The sequence below is a fragment of the Xiphophorus maculatus genome, chromosome 21 (genome assembly GCF_002775205.1).
Source record: "Xiphophorus maculatus strain JP 163 A chromosome 21, X_maculatus-5.0-male, whole genome shotgun sequence".
Classification (NCBI taxonomy): domain Eukaryota; kingdom Metazoa; phylum Chordata; class Actinopteri; order Cyprinodontiformes; family Poeciliidae; genus Xiphophorus; species Xiphophorus maculatus.
In genome coordinates, this window is record NC_036463.1 from 15566643 (window position 1) to 15589550 (window position 22908).

The following is a 22908-nucleotide window of genomic DNA, read 5'->3' on the forward strand; positions in this document are numbered from 1 at the left end:
TACTAGAATGCAGTGTCCACTAAATACATCTTGTATTATATCATGCCGTGTATTTATAAGTTCTTCCTGTGGTTTATTATTTCTCTGTTTTTTCTCTCTCTCTACAGGTGTAGAAGCAAAGGTCTATGCCTATAATTCTTATCTCCTTCTTTCCCTTTTAACAGTTTTTCCCATCTCTTTCTTTATTTCCCTCTACTTCCATTTTTTCTGCCCATTACATTTGAAATAAACCCAAAATAAAGTTTTCTTTTACATATATCATGATGAGAATTATGGATTTCAATATAATGGTCCACTTGTAAAAAGTAAATCTGTTGGGTGTCTCTCCGAAACCGATGTATGACATTTTTACAAATCTGAAAATCCAAATTTTTTGGGGGACAAGAGTTCAATTAGATATCTGACTCCATAAAAGTTTAGTTGGTAAAAAGCATCTGGCCATATATCAGAAAGTTTGAAACCAAAAGACAAAACATGATATATTGCTACTCTGCAGTGATGTAGTGACACCACCATTTCAGACATGTTAGATTTTGGATAATATTGCTACTATCGTTGATGACCGTTACAGGAACAACAAACTTATATTATTATTTAACCAGCAATATAAGATTTTGGCCTGCAAACTGGTGAGTTTATTTGTAAACTAATTAGCTTAATACACTTCTGCTGTAAAACCTTAATATGACATTGAAAAAGGACATAAGAATAGCAGTATCACTTTTGAATAATTTGAAATTAAAGTGCTGATGTGCACCCATTACACTCAATATGTCTGGACTAAATGTACATTATATGTTGTTCATACATAACCTTTGAGCCACTGACACATTCCTGCCTCTGGTCACTTGATCTTTAAAAAAAAAAAGTTCATGAGACCTTTATCGCACGATGACATCATCCCATCTCAAACTAAATGACAAACAAAATAAACGAGTTCATTGTGTAAAGTTTAATTCCAGCAATTGTCTAATTTCCCCAAGCATTTTAAAGCCTGAACTTTCAGTCAGTGTGCTCATCAACTGAGAAGACGCTGCCTTTCAAAAAGTACATAACAAGGCTTTGTCATGAAGAGTCAGTGGCATGCAAAACAGCTCTTGTTGGTCAGGAAGATGTTTCTCAAACACTTCGCCCTTGCTCTCAATTTCTCTGAAATCATGTCCTAATGATGACCCAAGGCCCACTTTTAATCACTATTTGCATTGCCCTTTTTAAAAATCATTCCACTTTGCTGCACAATTCTAACTGTGGAAGCATGAGATCCACTGATGAAGTTCTTAGTAAACACAATAATTTGGGGTAATATTAGTTCTCCTCAGCGTATGACAAATTCTGATGAAACCGTGCAAAATTTTAACTGACCCTTCGATGACTTCCCCTTTCTTTTCTGTATCTTATAAAGCAAGTTTATTTCTACAACATCTGTTCCCAAGTATGATGAAAGGAAAGTTCAAGCTTCACACAAACCCTTTTTTATTCTTGAAAAATGAAAAAGAAAATGCCACTCATTCCCACTGTTACAAGGCCTTACAAACTCTGTGGCCAAGGAGAAAGCAAAGCAAGAAGAATCCAGAAACAACAATGACTGACAAGTAGATACATACACTTTTTGACAAAATTAAACTAACACTTCATCCATCATCCAGTTTCTGTACTCATATCGGCCTGTTCAGGGTTATTAGTGAAGGCTAGCGCCTTTCCCAGCAAAAAGATAGGGTACACCCTAGTCAAAATGCCAGTCTATCACACCACATTTCAATGCGACACTAAAATATACTTTCTTAAGTGATATTGTGATTCATAAAATTCTTTCTGAAGTAAGTAGAAAGTCTGCCATTGTTTATTGATAAGAGTCTTGATAAAAAATAAAGCAAAGGCTGAGTGATCTTTTCAGATTTTTAAAGGGGTAGTACAATGTATGTGACATCTCCCCTTTTGAAAACAAATTCTAAACTCAGCATAAACCAACGTGATGAACATTTTTATACTCAGGTTAAAATATAAGTTTCTGCTGCTGCAAAGCTTCAATGATGTTTGAATAATCTGCATGTGAATAATAAAGTAGCCTTCAAGGCTTATGTATTTTTTCCCTTTATGGGTCATGTTATTAATAGCCTAATCTTTCTTTTTTGCTTCAAATACAAGATGAAATATTTTGACAAGTCCACAAGGGGCCCCGGCCAAGTAAACATTTATTTTAATCAATCATTTGACAGTGAACTTAGTTAACGGTGAACATTTCATAGTGACTCTGAGATCACCATGAGTGTGCTGCTGCTGCTGTGAGTCCGTCTGTATCTGTTTTGGATATTTATGGAGATTTTTATTTATTTTTTTTAACTATCAACAATAACTCTTGCGTTTGCCCTTGTGAGTGAACAACAAAAACTGAAGCGATCGATCGCTACCCTCTGAAGATTTTGTGTTTTGGAACAAGCAGTAGGGAAACAAATGGAAGAAAAGCCATATGAACAGCTGTATTGAGATAAACCGTCACCCCATATGCTGACGAAAAACATTCTCTGCGCATTATGGAGGCTGAAGATGAAAAAAAAAATGCTTAATCAACTAACATTGATATTACTTCTGGCAATTAGGAGCATGCTGGTAATGATATGAGTTTTCAGCTGTAAATAATTATGCTGCCTGCAGGCCATGCTTTAATTCTCGGCTGTATCTATAAACAATAATCAAACCAACAGCAGCAGGGCTAAAAGTTGGAGATTTGCGATTTGCTGAGCAGAGATTGAGAAGCAGCTTATTGGAGCCCTGTGGTGATGCCACTAGTCGGGGTCACCTTTGGGTGCTGTCTCTTCTGTACAACAGCACACTAATGTTATTGATCAACCCGGATTTGTCAAAGTAAAACACACTCGTGCATGCACAGGTCCTCAAAAAAACATATTAAATCTTTCAAGCATGTATTGTTGTACAAATCGAGCTTCATTTATACTTGAGGCTTAGAAAAATAAATTTTTTTTAAATAGTCTCAAATCAATAAATTGAGTCTATTTTGATCAAGAAACAAATGACAAAGTATTCAAAGAAATCCAATAAAAGTCATTCCAATACTGATGCCTTTTGTACTTAAAAAAGTGCAAATTATTTCTGATAGAAAATTCTCTTGCCTCATTTTTTTACAAAATTGCATCTCCACGCAATGTACTTAGCCATTTTCAACTTTATATCTAAAAAGGAAGTGTCAGCTTGCTGCTCTGTATAGACTTAGACGAAGTGCATAATTAAAGAAACATATGAAAGCCAGCAGTGGGCCTGAGATTAATTAGGTGCATGTCAATATCCTCATCAATATCCGATTAACCAATGACACATGGCCCAATGAAGGGTATTGATCTGTTCCGAGTGTGCGGCGTTAATAGGTTGAAGCCAAGAGTCAGTCACAGAGCTCATGGCAGAAAACTTTGGGGATCATAGAAAGTCGTCTTCATAGCCAAATCGTAGCGATCGTGTGGTGCAGACTCATGGGAATCCATTTATTGCTATGGCCACAACTGAACTTAGTCAGCTTTTGCTCGAATTCCCACCCTGTTACTGATAATTAAAAATGACCCCAAAGGATCGTTCTCTCCCAAAAAGACTCAATCTAGATTAATGGTGGCGAAATGGCCAACATAAGTTAGTCCCTTTATGATAATGGTTATAATGATAATAATGAGAGCTTGGATGAAGGATGAACAATCCCCTGTCCTGGAGTTGAATCCCTATACAGGTTAATTAGGTAAGATAACATCATTAGCCACTCTCATGCCTGCACTGAAAATTAATTGGATAAGATGGAGATTTAGGTCTCTGTTTAAATCACATAAACGATCAACGACAGCTTTGGCAGAAAATGGGAGGGCCAAATCAGCGAAAATCTTATTTAGATTACATTAAACCAGCTTAATGAGGAAGAAAAAAAAATATCCCAGTGGTTTGTTAATATAGGTGCTGCGAGGGCCCTTTAGGATGCACTGAACAGATTAAAAAGTGCATTAATGGTGTATTGTTGTGCCTTGTTAAATCCTGATTGTTTTCAGCTTTGTTTGATAATCAAGAGGAGATTGTGACATGGGTCACTAATCAAAACATTAAGATAAAGCTAACTAGTCTGCTGCAGCTGGTACATATTGAAGAACAAATGAGTAATATTACTTGTCAATACGGTACCTTGCAAAAGTATCCCTATCCAGTTAATCTATTAGAAACTATGCATGACTGTAAATATGTATATATTGTTTAACAAACGGAAACAGTTGCAACCATCTGCATTTACCCACCCTTTACTCTGGCAACCTAAATAATACCCAGTCCACCTGTGTGTTATTGATCTCAGTATGAACACATTATTAGAAGACCTTGGAGGTTTGTTTGAAGACATCACGAACACCACACAATTCAGGGATGACATAGTGAAGATGTTTAAAGTAACATTAAGATATGTGACAATTTCCAAAGCTTGGAACACACTCGCAGAGCAACTTTCAACGTTCATTCCTCAGTGTCTCTCATTTCACCATACAAACGCATGCATCTTCTAAAAAATAAAAACACTATTGGACAACTGCAACATCCACCAAGTCATGACTGAGAAGTGGGGAAAGGAAAAACAATCAAGACCCTCGCAGTAACTCTGGGGGATGTGCAGAAATTCAAAGCTCAGGTGGGATATTCTGCTTAAAACTTAACTAGTAATTCTGTATCCAATATTCTTTCCTCTATGGCAAAAGGGAAGCAATCACTGAAAGAAAAGAATGAGAAATCCCCCCTGCAGTTTGCCACAAACCTTGCAGGAGACATAGCTGCAGGAGAAGGTAACCTTTTTTTTTTTTTTTTTTTTTTTTTACTGATTGCTGGGTTTCAGATGGTGTAGCACCGGCTACACATTCGTGTACAGTAGGTGGCGGTATGCACATTAAAGTTGCTTGCGATCCGTCATAATAGAAAAGAAGAAGAAGACTATCACCGACGTCACCCAATGCAGATGGAGGGCAAGAAGTTTACTTCTGTTGATCCAGCATCAAGATGTCTAAAGTCATGTTTGGTTGTTCCAGGTGTTCTAATGGAGAGAAAGATAAACGTCATTTCGTGTTTTCAAGGTAGTAGGTCACAAAGAAGTTAATTTTAAAAAACTTATGGAAAAATGGATCAACAAACAGGAGATGTGGAAACTAACAATGCCAGAGTTTGCAGCGCCCACTTTCTAACAGGTAACGATCACATAATTTAAATTGTATTTCCATTTATTTTATTGGACAGTAATTTAGAAGAGCAAGCATTCATGTGTAAGGTAAAATATATTATTTTTACCTTCTAGCTTCTTGGTAGTCCCCATAGTGCAAATGTTGTTAGAGGCTAACTCAGTGCCGAGTCCCGGAGAGAAAAATATAATGTTTATTCAGTGGGACTTTCATGCAAAAAAAAAAAAAAAAAAAAAAAAAATGCTAAATGAAAAAAATATAACCTACCTAGCCATACAATCACAGTGAGCTTTGACTATTCCCCCATATGGTTCACACGTCATCCGGGTCACGTGGCCGAAACCCAGCAGTATGTAAAATTCAATGAGACTTATGCTACATTTATTTTATTTTATTTTTTCTTGGAAGTTGAGACTTGGAACAGAACATGGCTGAATGCAGAGAGGTTCAAGATGTGTGAAACCACATACGATGCTATCATATGAACAATCTCCCTTCCTCTTTATAAAAGGCCACCAATGCCCTGATGACTTTATAGTCATAAATAAGACAGTCTGAGTGTTTGTTGTAAGGGAACCGTTAGCTAGTAGCTCATGATTTTGTTCCAAGGGGGACATTAGTGTTATTAGTGCCAGGCCAATCCACTGGGCATTCTCTTACTATTCCTCACAGCAGCCCCAGAGCTTGTCTCCTGTCTTCAGCGAAGAATTATATTTGTGTGTACCTCTCCATTAATAATGCATGGTGCTACATTTGTATGAACTGTCATATACTACATAATAGATGTTAAAAAGGCACCAGGAACAGTTTAACTTCAGTTTGGGGAAGTTAACGGAGAGTGGGAGATCACAAAGCAATCAGTTATACCTTTGGTGTCTGTGTTTCTAGTGAAACACTAAGTAAACACCTGGTTAAAGGAGCATCCTGCCACAACTCCCATTAATAATTCAGCATAGCAGAGAACACAAACATTAATATAGTATTGCCATCTGGTAGATTAAACTTGTTCCTGCCAACTTGAATATTGATGATTTTTTTTTTTTTTTTTTTACTGCCACCAATTGTTCTTTTTTAAAATGTCTAATCAAATGAATCTAATTCTGAATATCCATCATTAAAGTTTATCCGTGCCTAATTAATTCAAGACTTTCCCTTGTCCTTGTATTTCATTCAATGAAAGTGAGTGGGAGGAGGTTATCTGACACCATGTGTGTTGTGTGCCGCTTAGAAACGCCTGTCCACTGTTGGCCTGGCGACTGAAGAGAAGCTGCCCATGAAAAGGCAAAAAGTCTGGCTTCATAAGGTAATAATCTGATTAATCTGAAGGGATACTACATATACAATAAGCAATATAATGTGCTACTTTTTTTATTGTAAGATACGTTGTTCATTTAGTCTGATCAAAGTCTGAAAGAAGCTGGTTTAGAGAGGCAATACCTGTTGAATGTTTTTACACCTCCAACAGCAAGAAATTAAATTTTACATTTATTATCTTAATAACACACTAATCAAATGCAACACACTTTGAAATACTCACTTCAGTACAGTTAATTTATTTTTGGAAATAAAGTTTAATGCTTGGCTAGTGTGTTTTTGAGTGCATATGGATTTAAACTACTCAGCATGGAGGCAATGCAGCTGTTTTTATATGGCTGATGTGAGGTGGATTAGGTGGTGTTGTACATTAAGAATGGACCTGTATTTGTTGCTGCACCATAGCTCGGTCTTATCGTGACTATTTAATTATTTACCTGATCTGTGTGCAAAAACAAAAAAGACTGCCAAATGAGGATTTCAGGTTGGATCACACCATAAAAACCATAAGTTAGACATGGATGGAGCTAAATACAAGAAACTCCAGGATAGCAAAACCCCCCAAACATGCAACCAAAATTACGATGGTTTAGTTCAAAAGATATTCATGTGTTAGAATGGTCCAGTCAAAGTCCAAAACCTAAATCCAACTAATAACCTTTGGCAAGAGTTTAACACTGATTGCGTTTGAGCCGTTTTGGAATGAAGAATGGGCAAAATGATCAATATTTGGGTGAATAAGATTAATTTCCCAGAAGACTTGTAGCAGAGCACAAGGTTCTCCAATGTACTGAGATTCTTTGTGGGAAAAAAACAAAACAAAAACACTTGAGAGTTGTTATTTGTGAGCCAAAAATAAATAAATCTGTTAAGAGACTTTAAATTTAGGGCATAAGGGGATAAAATGTGACAAAATACAAGGGATGTGACTACATTTTGTCGATGGTCATTATTTATAGGATTTATGATAGTTTATACCAATTTTTAAAAGCAAATTTTTCTGGTTTGCAAACAAACCGAATACTGTGATAGAAACAAAAGTCTGCTAAAAGTCATGAAGAGGAATCTTTGATACATTTTAGCTGCAAAATTCAACACAGCAATTAACTGAACAAAAGGAGAGGCTGTGTTGTTGAACACTGAGCAGAGCTGTGTTTTTTTTTTCATATCTGAAAAATAAAACACCATGTACTGGTCAAAAAACAAACACATTAACAGAAAACTCTTTATGTATAATTTAGGTAGGCACACATTAAATAATTCAGTACACCACTGAACTCATACATGTTAATATTGCTGATCTGATTCTAACTCAGATGCAGCGAGCGCTCCGAATTCTCATGGACCTGAGGTTTTTCCAGCGTAGCTGTTGTGTTCAATAACTACGAACCTTTAGCATTTATGTGGTTCACAACAGCGTTGGCAACCTCTTTGTTTAGAGAGTCAGTGTTTGGCAGGAGGCTTGCAGCTTTAACAATTAATAGACTTCTCACAGCATCACAATTTTACAACCTGTGTAAAACATTCACACACGCAAAGGCACACACAACTCTTTAAATAACCCAGAAAAACAGTAAAGTAAACCGAAAACAGGAATGGTTTTGGCTTTTGGTGTCTAATTTAATATGATACACATGTAAAGGAAATGCTGCAAAACATCATCTGTGTCTTGAAGTATTACCTCTCTTCTGGTGATAAGTGCCACTGGATACAAATAGAGACAGCTGGAAATATGGCTAAAGCGTTTCATTCTCCACATTTGTTTACATAATCAGCTTTTTTTTGAGGGCCACGATAAGGCTACATGGATATCCTGTGGTCTTTGCCTGGTTAATGTGAGCGGACCGCACACTGGCTTTGCTTTCTCTGAGTTATTACGTCGAGTGTAATTTGAAACAATTACAAAAACACTGGCCCACTTGTTACAACACTCATTTTCCCCTCACATATACAAACCACGGATTCAATAGCTTTACATGTTTTTCAATCACACCCAGTGGAGCAGTGTTCAGTGTGAAAAAGTGTAGCATTTCATCCTAGCTCGCATGGTATGGGATAATCTTTCACATTTTGCCCGGGGTTTGTTTTGCTATTTCAGCAGAAACTTGCACGAGCCATGTGAATTACCACAGGAAAAAAAATGATAAAAATACCAAATGATATTGTATCAGATGTAAATGAACAAACAGACTTGAATAATCGGGGCAAATAATTTGTTATCTCTGAAAATAAAGGCTGTTTATTATCCTTTCTTCTCAAAGATGCATTGCAGAGATAATTGTTTTAAACATACAAGCAGAAAAGAGATAGTGTGACAGAGCTTGGAAGGAGTTTTTCTTTTTTTTCTTTCTGCACACTAAGCTTCTATGACACAGAGGAGAAGCTAAGCATGGAGGACATCTGCTTTTTTCTTCAATAGAAGGAATTGTAGTTAAGATATTGACATGAAAACTGCACCACGTGTTAGTAATCAACATAATCTTCACATACAAATTAGTTAATAAATTATGTGTAAAAAGCGAGATTACACAGAGAGCAAGAGTTGATTAAGAGACCTGAACATAGAGGAAATCCTTTGTTGGTGTTGTCAGCATCAGAAAGTCTCCTTTAGGCTGAAGCTAGTCCCATTTATTAATGAAGTGGGATTTTTGGCCACATTCTCCTAACAAACTTGCTTGAAATTTTGAAGTTGCTGCTAGCCTGATGTTTTGCTGTCTCTGCCGGTTTTGTATTGGATTCCGGTCAGGTAACTGACTGGGCCATTCTAGCAGCTTTATTTTCTTTCTCCAAAGCCAACCAGAGGCTGTCCTTGGCTGTGTGTTTGTTTGGGATTATTGTCTTGCCAAACAAACAGTGCTTCATGTTCAGATTGTTTTATTTTTTTAATCAAAAATTGATTCATCTTTCAATTGCATTAAGTCTACCCAACAAAGCATCCACACAGTGATGTTGCTGTTTCTTGTGACACTGTTGATGTGTTGTTTGTAGGTAAGCGTCATTTATGAAATGACATCCAAGGGTTTTGGTCTAGTCTAAACAGATTATATCCTTGTAGCGTTATATTAGCTTGTCCAAAAGTTCAGCTATAAGTGTGAAACACATTTCTACATGCTTTTTCTTCAGCAGTGAAGTCTTGTGCAGCATGGATTATATAGTCCTTTATTTGGAATAGCTTTATCTGCTATTTGTAACTCGTTCTAACGCTCTACAAGGAGACCTTACCGCATGAACATTTTGTCTCCTTTGTCTGAAATCACACAAAGGAGACAATTGGGCATGGTTGATTTGTAATGAAAATCTATCTTTTCCACTTCTTGAATATGTCTCTAAAGGTTTCTAAACATTGGGATGATTAAAAAATTTGAAAATGGGAAGCACTTTAGTAAGCACTGTGCTTTTACTCATTGTAAAATGCTTCTTCTGTTATTCCCTGATCAAAAGATGCATATATATAGGCTATCCATGAGGACTAAGATAGCTGAAAAATTTTCTTCAAATGTCCAAGACTTACCTCCTGTGTCATTCTATTTTCTACTTACGAAATGTCATTAAGTTTGGACTTGTTTTGATATGTTTGAATGTGTCAATAACTTGAAAAATTTATGACAATATATAGAATCAAAATATGCAGCTGATAAAACAAGACATGGACATATTCACTTCTCTGTAGTGGTATTTTTTTCTTTCTTTTTTAAAAATGTTTAACTATAATAACTGCAAGTTTTAAAACAATATCAGTCAGGCTCATGTAGTTAAGACTGCTGTCTTTATTTTGGCTTTTTATTTTGATTAATTTGTGAGAATTGTTCTTGTTTTTCAGTCCATGGCTTACTGTTGCAGAGAGGTCACAGCCAGCCTGTCTTGATCTTTGGCCATTTGCGGAGATGGACATCTTTGGCAACGTGAGTGCAGTTCCACTTCTGTTCCTCATAACAACATAGCTGAACTCGAGAAGGCCATACCTCATACCTCGGACCCTCCCTCTCTCTTAAGGTGCTGCTGCAGCCTGACCATTGACATTTAACATTCCTCCGCACTGCCTCTGCATTCTCAATGGGGGATTGAGGAGAGCAGAGGCCAGTGCCCGGTTCTCAGGGGTAAAAACAAAAAGGCTCTTGAAAATCCCAAAGAGTTCCCATGATCCTAAGAAAGACCTTGATCCGACCTGTGTTAGATTTCCATTCCATGGATTAAGGGCACACAAAAAAGGGACATATTTGGGTGATTTAGTTTGTCCCTTGGCCTGGATTCTGATCAAGGAAGTATCAGAGTTCTACTGGCTGGCATTAAAATATGTGGCATGGTAATTTGGCTAAAATAAGAATTCATGAATTTTTTTTTTTTGTTGTTTTTTTTTCTGCCCACAAAGCTTTCATGGCCTTCACTGAAACAAAGTCCCTGCAAAAACACTTGTAGTGACATTTAATGGTGGAAAGTTTTCAAAGTCATTTTTCAAGGTTTTTCCACTAACATACACAATCTGTTAGCATCAAAGGAGCACACATGCATAAATAATTGACTAATTCACTTAAAGGGGGCCAGCGTAGATTAATTAAGCTTGAATACTAATTATGTTTTTCTGTCTACACCAACCGACGCAGTTGTTGTTTAGAAGAAACTGTTTGGTGGGTCACAATTACCGTGCTCACATAAGTCTGCTCTATAAATTAAGACGCTTGCATATTTTAATGGCAGGGCTGGCTTTTTCTTTGAAAGAAAATGCTAACCTTATCTTTAGTGACGACGAGGGGGGCTTTGTAGAGGTTCTCATTGTTCTTATGACATTTCACATTTCATACATCATTTTTTATTTTTCAGTTTTACTTGTATTTTAAAAGAGACTTTGTAGCATTAAAACATGACAGTCGTTGAGGCCTTTATTGATTTTTCAAGCTGTTTGGTTTAATCCTTCAAAAATGTTTAACCTAAGTGCAAAGAAATAAACAATGTAGGATGATTAAAAATCTTTCATATATCACGTCCGGCCAACATTAGCAGAGGTTGATTGTAGAAAATCTAACATTACAGCAAGAGACAAGATATGCGCAGAAGCCTTCATGGCGGGCTTCTGAAAACTTCTATCACTTCCAGAAAATCTCACGCCCCTGACTCCTATGTGCCGAGTGTTTCGAGTGTTTTGTCTGGAAATGGTAGCTCTAAAGTGTCCTAGGGAAGACGAGCTCTCGCTGTCGACTCTCCCCTGGCAAGCAGCGTGCGCAGTGACAGAGGAAGACAGCTCAAAGCTGGGGCCTTGTTTACAGCTGTGCGGGGAAGAAAACAGGCAGACGTAAATGAGGGTTGACGGTTTCATGAAGCACAATTGGTTGACGGCAGATTCAATGTGACTGGGCTGAACTGGGCGATGATCCGTACAGTATGCAAAATTCACTTTCTAGCTGGTCTGTGCCCACCAGCCCCTAGCGGCAAGCGGTCTTCCCCAAGCCCTCCTAGCTATGCCTTTGAATGCAACAAGAACTGAACAAGGCATTGTTGTGCTCTATTCATTTTGACAACAATCACATTTAAAAGGAAAGAAAGGAAATAAGTCATGAATTTCTTTTGACACCACAAATAAACTACTTTTTTTTTTTTTCTGAAGCTGAATGCAGAGTTCACATTTTGGATAAAAATAAGCATGGGATTAAAAAGGCAAAATGACAGCAGGATATTTATGCTGAGTGTAATTGCAATGGTACAACAATAACTACTTTGCACTGGGGAAATGTATAATGGGACTAAGCAGTTGGGTTTTGAACCGTCATTTCATTCTCAAAACTTTTGAATTTATTTTATAAACCTCTATGACACTTTTCCCCCCTTAGGATTAAATTCTTGCTGTCATTTTGGAAGTGCAGCATCTGCATGTTACATCCACTTACGACATATCAAGCAACAGACCTCGTATGGTCTGAGGATGTTGTCAATGTCTCCTGAAATGCCTCTCCTTCTAGCTAACGACAGATAGGCTAACATGTAGATCCGATTTCTAATGACAGTAGCCAGGATGTGTCATGCAGGGTCTTGATTTGCAGCAGGAATTATTATTTCTTTGTCTATTGAGTAAAAAATAAAAGGGAATATCAGTTTTTTTTTAATTAGCAAAATTTCTATTAACTTTTCTATAATTGTTGCTTTGAGTATTTTAATTATAATATTCTGCTCTTGCAGATGAGTTAATTGCAGACACTCAACCCCATGTGGGTGTTCATAAGATACTTACCTCAAATTTAATATTTTGAAAGGTTCTCACCATTTCCAAATCAAGCACTTTTCCATGACAGGGCTTAAAGTGTTTTCTCAAAAGGACCAAACAAAATAACTTCACTGGAAAACATTAAGCCTTCCAAATATTTGATGAACATTTTGCTCTCTTAACACCTCACTGACGCTAAAAATCGCACGCTTCTTCACTCAGTAACAGAATTCACACCAAAAAGTGTTTGTGCTCTCTGTTAGCATTTAGGTATCTCGCATTTGCTGATTGGGAAAAGATTGAATTTGTTAGGATTCCACTGACAGATCAGTTGTGGTCAAAGTGTAATTTGTCCGCTTCTGGTCATCTGATGATTAATTTTAATTTGACGATTAAGGAATATATGGAAAATGGTAAGAAAGCACAAAAATACAGGGAGACAGTCATAACCAATGACAAAATGTTCTCTCATCTTTGCTACGACACAGTACGTACAAATCACAGACGATGATTGGTACCCAGTCGAAAGGAAAATGGTTTTTAAATAAGTTACAATTAGATAAGCATTAATCTCAGTGGTATAAATGAATGTCTTGCTGTAGGGCTTGTCGAATGTAAAAACAGATTTACAAAAACCCCTCTTTCCAGATTGGTCTGGAAGTCATCCTCTGCTATTTTAATTGCTCTGTCATTTAAAACTGAAAAAGCCCCCTCTGTGCCCCCCCAACAACAGTCTGCCCCTTGATTTTGCCTTTGAAATTAAATATTGTATACAAATACATGCTGTTCATGGGTATGAGCACCGTTCATCACTGGAATCTGCATAAAATAATGCTTAAAGAGCTCCATACGCTTTAAGCAACGGAGCTCTTTCATATGGTACGTTCACATGTAAACATATCAGTAACACAAAAACAGAACTACTTATGTCCTTTCCCTCCTGCCTCTGCATTGTTCTTCTGCTTTGCAGAAATGAGAGAAATGTGGGAATGCGGCTTGTTTCACATGTTTATGAATTTAAAGAAAACCATACTGGCTTTTGGATATCTTTATTTTATTTTATTTTTTTTTTGCAATTGAAGACCACCTACAGGGGTACTTTAAAGTTACCATTTCCCCAGAGAAATGTAGAGATCTCTCCTGCAAATGTGTCACATTTTATTTACATTTTATTTGGAGGCTTTAACATAAGTCAGGAGCATTTAGGTAGATGTACAGTGACGCAAAGACCGTGTCTGCGCACCTTTATCCTATTTGGTTAAGAATGCACAATTTTCCAGGAGATACTTTTGTTGCCTCGTCGTTTTAGAAACGCGCAGGAAGTATTTTAATGTGACCTTCATTACACATTCATGTCAACTTTTCTTATCTATTTATGATTAAATTCTTTTCCACTCCTGTTGTTCAATTAGTGCTTGACCCCTTTAGCGGCGATGTAAATTAAATGACATTTCAGTGTCGTCCCATATTTAAAATACTGCGTTAGTTGCGGATCATAAATGATGATCTTCATTCTGCAGCTAATTTATTCATTTAACAATTTCCCTCCAGAAGTTACAGCAGAAGGCTCTGCAGCAACCTAAGCAGAAGAAATCCAAGTCGGCTGAATTTCTGATGGGTGAGTCCTGCTTGATGAGTTATTGCTCATAATTTGTGTAAGGATTAATTAACTAATTACAGACAAATGGCTTTGGGCTAAATTTTGCTCTTGCTTGTCAGGGCGCAATTTGTAATTATTTTAATCATTTCTTCTCCTCTTTTTTTTATCCTCCTCCTGCAAGATTCTGATTTAATTTTAACCTAATTGTGTTTTAGTATCATTTGAGGAGGATGCGCCTGAACATTTAGAGGCATAGAAATCAGTCGTAGAATTGTTTTAATAATAAGTATGTCTAATATTAAAAAAATAAATAAAAATGTGGTGAGTCATTCTGACCTATAGCTGTTGTTTTGGCCTGTGTGTCAATGCCTTTCAATTTATGTTGCTGCTTATTTTATCAGGGAGCGAGGAGAGAGCTGCTGTTGTGGGCATAGAAAATCCTGCGTTCAATGGAGAAGGAAGCGCCGCGCTTTCCAATTCTCCGAGTTGGCTGGGGAGAAAAATGCGAGGTGACAGGCCAGATAGCACCCTTGCAGCTCACCAAAAAAAATTGGAGCTGCAAGCCCCTGCCAGTGAAAGAGGTGAAGCTTCATTCTTCATTAGCCTCAAATCTGTTGACAGTAGATGTGTTCCTGATCTAACCTTTCTCTCGCTTCCTCCTTCTTTTCTCTCCTGCTCTCTCTCTCACTCTCTCTCTCTCCATTCGAGGGGCCCTTGGTCCTGGCATTCCAAAGCAAGCGTGTCCAAACAAGCACGGTCGTATAACTTCTTCCGCTGGAGATCGCTCTGCAGTAGTGGGTGTTCTATCTCTATCTAGAAGTACCCTCGACACAATCAGCCTTGACTCCCACTCTCGGCTACATGCCTTGTGGTGGGCTGGAGTCATAGGAGAGTGCATTTACATATGCTACTATGTTACCGAGCCGATCCGCTGTCTGTGTGGTGTACTCACAACACCCCCGAAACACGGCTTTAGGCCAATCAGGCATACGAATATGCCCCTTTATAATTCAGTATGTCAGGGAGAACTCTTGAGGAATGGGATGGTAAATTAGGATGCGTTCAAGGTTGCGAGCGTGCCAGTTTTTCTCAGGGATGAGTCACATTTTAGATTCTTGATTTAATGTGGCTTATTTTGCTTTGGCTGTGGATGGTTAATAATTATTTTACCCTTATTGTCATTATTAGTAATGCAATGGAAATAGAATCAAACTCATGTGGGCAGAAATATTTATTCCTGAGTTGTTCTCCTAAAAGTGCAAATTTTTTATTTTGTCTAGTGTTCCTATAAAATGCATCCTGGTGTAATATTAACAACACCACTGTTTTAAAATGGAAACTGTCCCTTCTTGTCTGCTAATGGAATATATATTTTTTTACTTCAGTGATGTACAGTAAATGTTTTTTTTTTTTTATTGCAACAAATTTTGATTTGAATGTCGAAGGCATGGAGTAATTGTTAAGCAATCCTTTTTTTTTCTGAACATATGTATTTTTATGGCCTTTCGCCTACAGATGTGTAGCAGTGTTATTAAACTGAAACAACATAAGATCAACTGCTTATAACAGGGGAAAGCAACTGCAATCAAAAAAAGCAACATTTGTAACAAAGTTTAAAATCAAATTACGTAAAAGGTTACATAGTTAACAGTGTTAACGAATTGTAAACAGCAACAAAACAATTACTTGCAGCGGTTTAAAGAAGTATAATCTGCGAAAAAGAAACTATTTGTAAAAAGTTACCAAATTATAATGATATAAAAGGTAAGGTTTATGTCACTGTTATCAAGTAACAAACTATATGGTAGAAAAAATTTGTTGCATAGGTAACAATTACAAACTACTTAAAATGCATATTGGCAGCACTGTTTTCACCGTACCACATCATTAAAAGGAAAAGAGTTAGCAAACTACTAACTATATAAAAACAGGGCTTTCATCATAAAGATGCAAAGAAAGGAAATGTCTATACCAGCCCAATAAAATAGACATGTGACAAAGATATATTCTGACACATACATTTAAAGATGTTTTTGTGCTGATGTAACCACTGAATTTACAAGTCCGTAAGTTTTTTTTTTCTCCCCTCCATGGGGTCTTTTGTGGGCTCTGGTGTCCCTTATATGAAAGGAGGCTGACAGGAAAGAGGGAAGGAGAGGGGGGAAGACATGCGGCAAATGTCGCCGGGTCCGGGAATCGGACCCGCGACGGCCGCGTCTAGGACTCAAGGCCTCCAAACGTGGGTCGCGCTATCCCCTACGCCACCACAGCACGCCCTCCGCAAGTTCTGTTTTAGTGCTTTTCATAGAACTGTTAGACAAGATGCAATGTTATATAGCAATCGTATTTTAGCAACACAGTAAGAAATTAATTTGTTTTTTAAATGCAGTCACACAATCACCACACCAGCATACTTGGATTAAATAAAAACTTAGAATCTAGCTAAAACATAACCTTAAGATAGAGGAATACAAAATATGGTAATTAGTTTGCTGAATTCTGAAAGACTCAGTAGTATTTGTGTAAAATTTGTGTGACACTTTGACTTAAAAAAATAACTCATTATATCGTTTTTGCTAACAGTGTCTCTGGCTTTCGAGAAACGTTAGTTTCAGATACTCTGTATGTAAGAACAGATAATTGAAATTTTCATTAGAGGGATGAATTGGAGGGCAGCCAGACTATTTAGGTAAATCACAGCTATGACTCAAAAGGCGATTCACGAAGCTACTACCATTATGCAAATTTGTGTTTGAAAAAAGGGTTTCATAACCTCAGAGCTATTTGCAGAGAAATTGTTCAAACTCGTTGCTAACACTTTGGAGGGACTTAACGTGAATTTCACAGTCAATTTATGGCGCCATTGAAAAGTCACACTGCAGCTTCTCAGTTAATAAGTATTTCCGTCTGAGTGTTTAACTTCAGAGTACGGACGGCATGTGCAAACCCATTGCAGAAATTTTAGATGAGCTTGAAAGGATCTCTGTGAACTCTGTCATATTTGGGTGGTGGCGCTCCAATCCAAACCCACCTACTGACAACTTTTAAGCATCCAAGCTCCAACACATTCAGATTCCTGTAAAGAGAGGCCTTGTCTCAAATAAGTATCATGATTTAATGGACCATGCCCCTACAACTTGAGAAATACAAAGTAAAGCAATTTTAGATCGGAGTGAAAAATTCAAGACTTGTAAATGAGAATGATTTGTGGTTAAGGAAGCTGCTCGGCAGTGTGTACTCTCAATGGAACAAGCCCTGGAGTCATTTGATTCCCATAAAATGTGTGGCGCAGACTTGATACCCATAGGTCAGTGATTGCTAATAAGAAGTCAATGAGACAAGGGCTCGGGTTATTTTCCTTTGGATCAGGTCCCCCAAACTCACCTAGTCCTCAAGGCCGCTGACCTCGGAGTATTTAGAAGGTATTGTCTTTGAAATTCCAGGTACTTTAAGGCTTGTAGACTTTCTCATTAGTTTCTTTTGAACATGGCAAACATATGGGAGTTGTATTTAAGAGATTGCCTGCCTTGACCTTTTGCGGCATGCTAATTAGGCCCCAGAGCACTGCAGGCCAAAGAGAGGTGCTCTGAGAAGCCCAGCAGTCTTTTTTCCCACTTCGCGCTCTCTGCCTCGGAACTTGTCTCGTCTTGGAGCTGCCTTATCTGCTAGCCCACCGCTGCCACTGCCCTTCTACAGTGTGCGTTTCAAAATTAAAATTTTGCTTCATGTGCTTCTAATAACCACTAACCTGAACCTGTACAACTCCCTCCTTCCCTTCTCATACACTTCCCCCCCACACCTCCCGTCTCCCTTTTCCCAACCCTTCCACTCTCCCTCCTCGCTTTCCAAAGGAAATGAACGTGTTCGAAATTACTTTGACCCGCCACCGCCAGAACAGACAGACCCAAGGCAATGCGAGATGGCTGGGGTCAGCGCCGAAGATGAGCTGGAATTAAGTATGCCATTCTCTGTCATAATGGTTCTCCTCGGTTCATTAAAGAGGGGTGAGAGAGATCACTGGTAGCAGGCTGCCATTTGTGACGGCGGGACATTTTATGTAAATACACCAAACGATGGCATCACTAGATTGGCTACCCAACTCGTTGTCATTGATGAAGGTCACGAATCATTGGTCAGTTTTCATTTCACTGTAGAGTTTCCTCTCCCCAGTCAAAAAGACACATGTAGAGCCACATCAATAGTTTGCAGCCTTCTGCTAAAATGGGCCTATTAAAAGCAAGCTCTTGGGAGCCAAGCAATATGCATGTTATAATGAAACCTGGCTATTAATGGAGAAGCCATTTCACCTGTATCTTTTGGATATCACTGCCTTGTAATATCAAAGGATTCACCAAATCAAATCTCATCACATGATGACAGGCCAGCTAACAGGCATGTTAATGCTCCTGTGTCATTACTCCCGTCTGCATTTTCACCCTCTTCCGCTGCAGCCAATGTCTCCAGTTTGGAGGCAAAGATGTGGTTTAGATTAACTTGTCTGATAAATTGAAAGTAATCTTGAAGCTGTTAAATGTATGAGATTTTTTTTTCACAGAAGGTGAAGTCATTTTCTGAATGTTTTGGTTTCTAGAAATACTGAAGGCAGATGAAAACAGACTGTATGAAAGAATGACGGCATTGCTGAATGAAGATGAAACCTTTATAAACATACCTGGTATGTATCCCATTAGTATTCTGATACTTTATCTTAGTTAGCTTTAATATTCACCACATTGTTATATGTCTTTGGTGACTTATGCTATTGATCAAAACACCATAGTGCATAATTTTGATGTGCTGGAAAAATGCTACATGTTTTTTAAAATAATTTCTAGAATTTTCAAAGGATTGACAGACAGTTTTCTTCAGGCCTCCCTTACGCTGATACATTTAAATAAAATCAGTCTACCCAATAGCCATATGATGTATTAAATTTACAGAACAAAGTCAACCTGTGTGTAGGTTTGCACAATTGCTATCCCCCTAAACTGAAAGGCCAAGTGAGGAGAACATTAATAAAAGAAGCAGCTAAGAGGGCAATGGTAAATCTGGAACTGATACAGATTTCCAAAGCCCTGATGACACACTCTGCTGAAGGTTCAACTATCTGTTCTCTCCACCAACCTGCTCTTTTGCCAAGTTGAAAGAAAGCAATAAGAAGTCTCACTTGCAGTTTGGCACAAGCCATATGGAGGAGACGGCAAACTGGTCACATCAGAACAAATTTTAAGTTGCATCCAAATCCATGGGATGATGCTGGGTATTGGATACCAATACACAACACAGTTTTCAGATTTATCCCATGAAAAGTTTGAAAACTTTGCATTCTTTTCCATCCAGTTCACAATTATACACCACCGTGAAGGGGTCTGTCACATAAAGTGCCAATAAAATATGTAGAGTTTTGCAATTGTAGCACAAATGTGAAAATGTTTAAAGGTTGTAAATACATTTGCACAGCATTGCACCCTTCTGGATTATAGTAAGACTTAAATATTAAATTCTGTAAGTACAACAAGCTATACAAGGATAGGATATACATCCATAGCAAGACTTCAGACATAGAAAAAATGAAGTCAAAAGGGACCCTACCTTGTGCTTTCCATGGATGGCGATTGTTTTATGGCAGGTGTGTCTTTCCTAATTAAGTCACTTTCATTTCATACTGTATTCATCAAGGCTACACACAGATGGTTAAAGCTTGGCATTGTTCTACGTGAAGGCTGTTATACCAGATCCCTTTGCCATGACACACACCTACTTTGTAATTCCAGCACACGAGCGATGGGTTTAGGCCCGCTTCAGCATGGTAGAATTTAGAAGGCTTGCATTATTCCCCATTGTTTTGGATTTAGCTGTACTACTGAGATTAGTGCCCGTATTCATTGTCTTGGGATGTTCATAAAAATCCCACCGGAGAATGTAAAGAGGATCTCGGATTAACAGTTCCACGCAATAGGCTGAGAGACAGAAACGCAAAGAGTGACACCAAAGGAGAGGAAGAACGCTCGCACTCCTGTGTCGACGTGAAACTGTGGCGACTACCAGTTAACACTTTACTAAGCAACAATAGACTTCAAAACAATTACCTTACGTAGTTGTATGGCTGCCTCCCACCGGTACAGACAGTTCAGTGTTCTATGTGGCAGCAGGGCAGAAGGGAAGTATGTCTTCATAGCTGATCCTGGTATTTAGTGACTGCTTCTAAGGCTTTTGTTTTTGATTTCCCAGTCTGTCATAAAAAAAAAAACATGAATTTCACAAACCAGAGAATGGATAAAACAAAATATTAATAAAATGGACAGTGGCCAGTGCTGAGGATGTTTTTTGTTTTTTTTTGTCAAACAGAGATCCTGCAAAAACCTCTCCTGTCTATCTAGAAATGATCTTTTTTTCTTTATCTTGATGGATTCTTTTGCTTTGGCTCAGCGAGGTACAAACACAGAACTGGCACTCTTTTCTTTCTGCGAGGCGTGAAGCAATGATAGCAACTTCTTTACAAAAAGCATTAGGCAACGACAACAGCTTTGGCTCCTACACATGTTGGACTGCACACGTTGAATACACTCTATGCGCTAAAAGAATTGTCATGTTTTCTATCACTGAGGGAGGACAACAAAACTGCAAAGACACACAGCGAGAAGACTGTGTCTAATTTTTGCGATTGGTTGTAAAGAAAGTGTGGTTCTGCAACACTAGAGCTGCAACTGATGGCATCTTTATTCTACTCTTAGCAAACTAAGCTTTAGTTTATTTACAACTTTATGCTGTCAATCTAAATTTCAAAAGAATATTGTCTTAAAAAGTATTGTTCTGTTGCTTTACCACAAGGATTTGCAAATATATTGACATGCCTCAAACATTTTATTATGACTTCAGATTTTTTTTATCACTTATTTTTAGGTCACTTAATCATGAGGCAAAATGAAAACAACAATAAACAAATATATTCTTCTTAATAATTACCTGACTTCTTTAAGCAATGAGTGGTGCTGGATTACAGTTTGACAAAGTTGAGGTGCTAATTACAATTGCATGTCATACTTTTCAGATTTTCTCTGTGAAAAATGTTGAAATATTTTTCCTTCACAGATGTGCACAGCTTCCTGTTTTGTTCTGTCCCAGTGGTGTTGAAAAGTCTTTTGCCCTGAGAATGAAAGCTGACAAGTTGAAAGTGCTTGTGGGTCATGAATAAATAATGAATGAAAAGGCTAATCTACATCGTTTTAGTAGTTTAAAATCTCAATTTAAAAATGCTTAAAAGTCACTATCTGCATCAATAGTCCTTGTTTACAGGCCAAATTTATACCATTCTTGAATTGTGACCAATTCACATAAAATTATTTGGACACCCTTGATCTATCACACAAAGTTCCAATAAAATAGATTTAAGAGTGTAGTTAAAATGTGGGAACATATGGAAAAGTTCAAATTGTGTGACTACTTTTGGAAGTATATGCAGAGATTGTGAAAGTGCATGTGTGGATCTGCCTTGTTTTTTTGTTTTTATTTTTCTGCATATGTATATGACTGACCACCTCCACATTTTCTGTGCAAAAGCACACACATCAGCGTGTGTGTGTGTTTGTTTGCGTGCGTTGTGTGTGGAGGTGTGCGTTTCTGCTAAGTATGCTCATCCATCAGCATGCGAATGCATGTGCCGATGTTTATGAATGCCCATCCGCCTGTGCATCTGTGTGTGCCTGTTTGTATGCATGTGTCTGCGCGTACTCACCGATGCGTTATCTCTCCAGGTACGCTGCAAGCCTCGAGGGATGAGGAGGTGTTGGAGGTGAAGGCGGGTGATCTGGTGCTTCAGCGGCGACTGCTGCTCCACAGTGGTGGTGGTGGTGATGCCTCGGGCCCCAGGCCCTCCCAGGCCCATACCATTGCCAAACCACAGGCAGAGAGTAGTGCTTGGCTGGGAGGAGAGGCTGGACTCCAAGCAGGGAGGATGGTAACAGGCAGAGAAAGTGCTGTAAAAAGTAATGCTATTCTTTTATTTGTTTTAGAGGCTGATTTATTGTGTAGGGATACTGTTAGTATAAAGAATAACAGTTTTCTATGCAGTTTTGTGCACCTTACTGTATATGGTGGTATAGCATTTAATGCATGTTAATGTGAAAAAATCGTGCTCAAGATCTCTCTGAGATATTTGAAAACTCTATAGTCTGTTAATAAAATTAATTAACTTAATTCACATCGCTCCAGTAATATTCTAGACAATCTTTGGAGTTGTTTTATGTGTTTTTTTTTTTTTTCTAGCAGCAAGAGCAGCTGAGGAAGTGATCCCCTGCTACGCCCAGCAGCTGAGGGAGCGTGTGCGGCCTGACATGATCACGCTTGGCAGCCTTTCACTGCAGCAGGTCAGTGCTACAAAGGGGAATATCTGTGTCATCATCCCATATTCACCAGCGCATCAGCCGTGTCCATTATGCTGTGTATCAGAGGTCTGGCTAATGGACGCAGTGTGCATGTGTTTGTGTGTGTCTTAACACGCGTTTGTCTGCTTTTGTCTCTCTGTTTGTAGACTGTATGTATAACTTGCTTTACTGATTCTCCTCTTTCCTGTTTCACCCTGGGTTGTGTGCTCTCTTGTT

At 38.1% G+C, this 22908-nt stretch overlaps 1 protein-coding gene across 2 annotated transcripts in view; it reads left to right on the top strand.

Annotated features, from left to right (window-relative positions):
• LOC102232759 overlaps positions 1-22908 on the top strand; it is a 172630-nt gene that overhangs the window by 69748 nt on the left and 79974 nt on the right. Inside the window, exons 4-11 of one of the 2 annotated variants that reach the window (XM_023325888.1) lie at positions 6430-6504; positions 10336-10417; positions 14260-14326; positions 14710-14889; positions 18160-18264; positions 18900-18983; positions 22063-22293; positions 22574-22674. In XM_023325888.1, coding sequence (XP_023181656.1) covers positions 10400-10417; positions 14260-14326; positions 14710-14889; positions 18160-18264; positions 18900-18983; positions 22063-22293; positions 22574-22674 — 786 coding nt within the window. In that variant the 5' untranslated portion in view covers positions 6430-6504; positions 10336-10399. The remainder of the gene's footprint in view (positions 1-6429; positions 6505-10335; positions 10418-14259; positions 14327-14709; positions 14890-18159; positions 18265-18899; positions 18984-22062; positions 22294-22573; positions 22675-22908) is intronic. The other variant, XM_023325887.1, reaches the window with a different exon arrangement.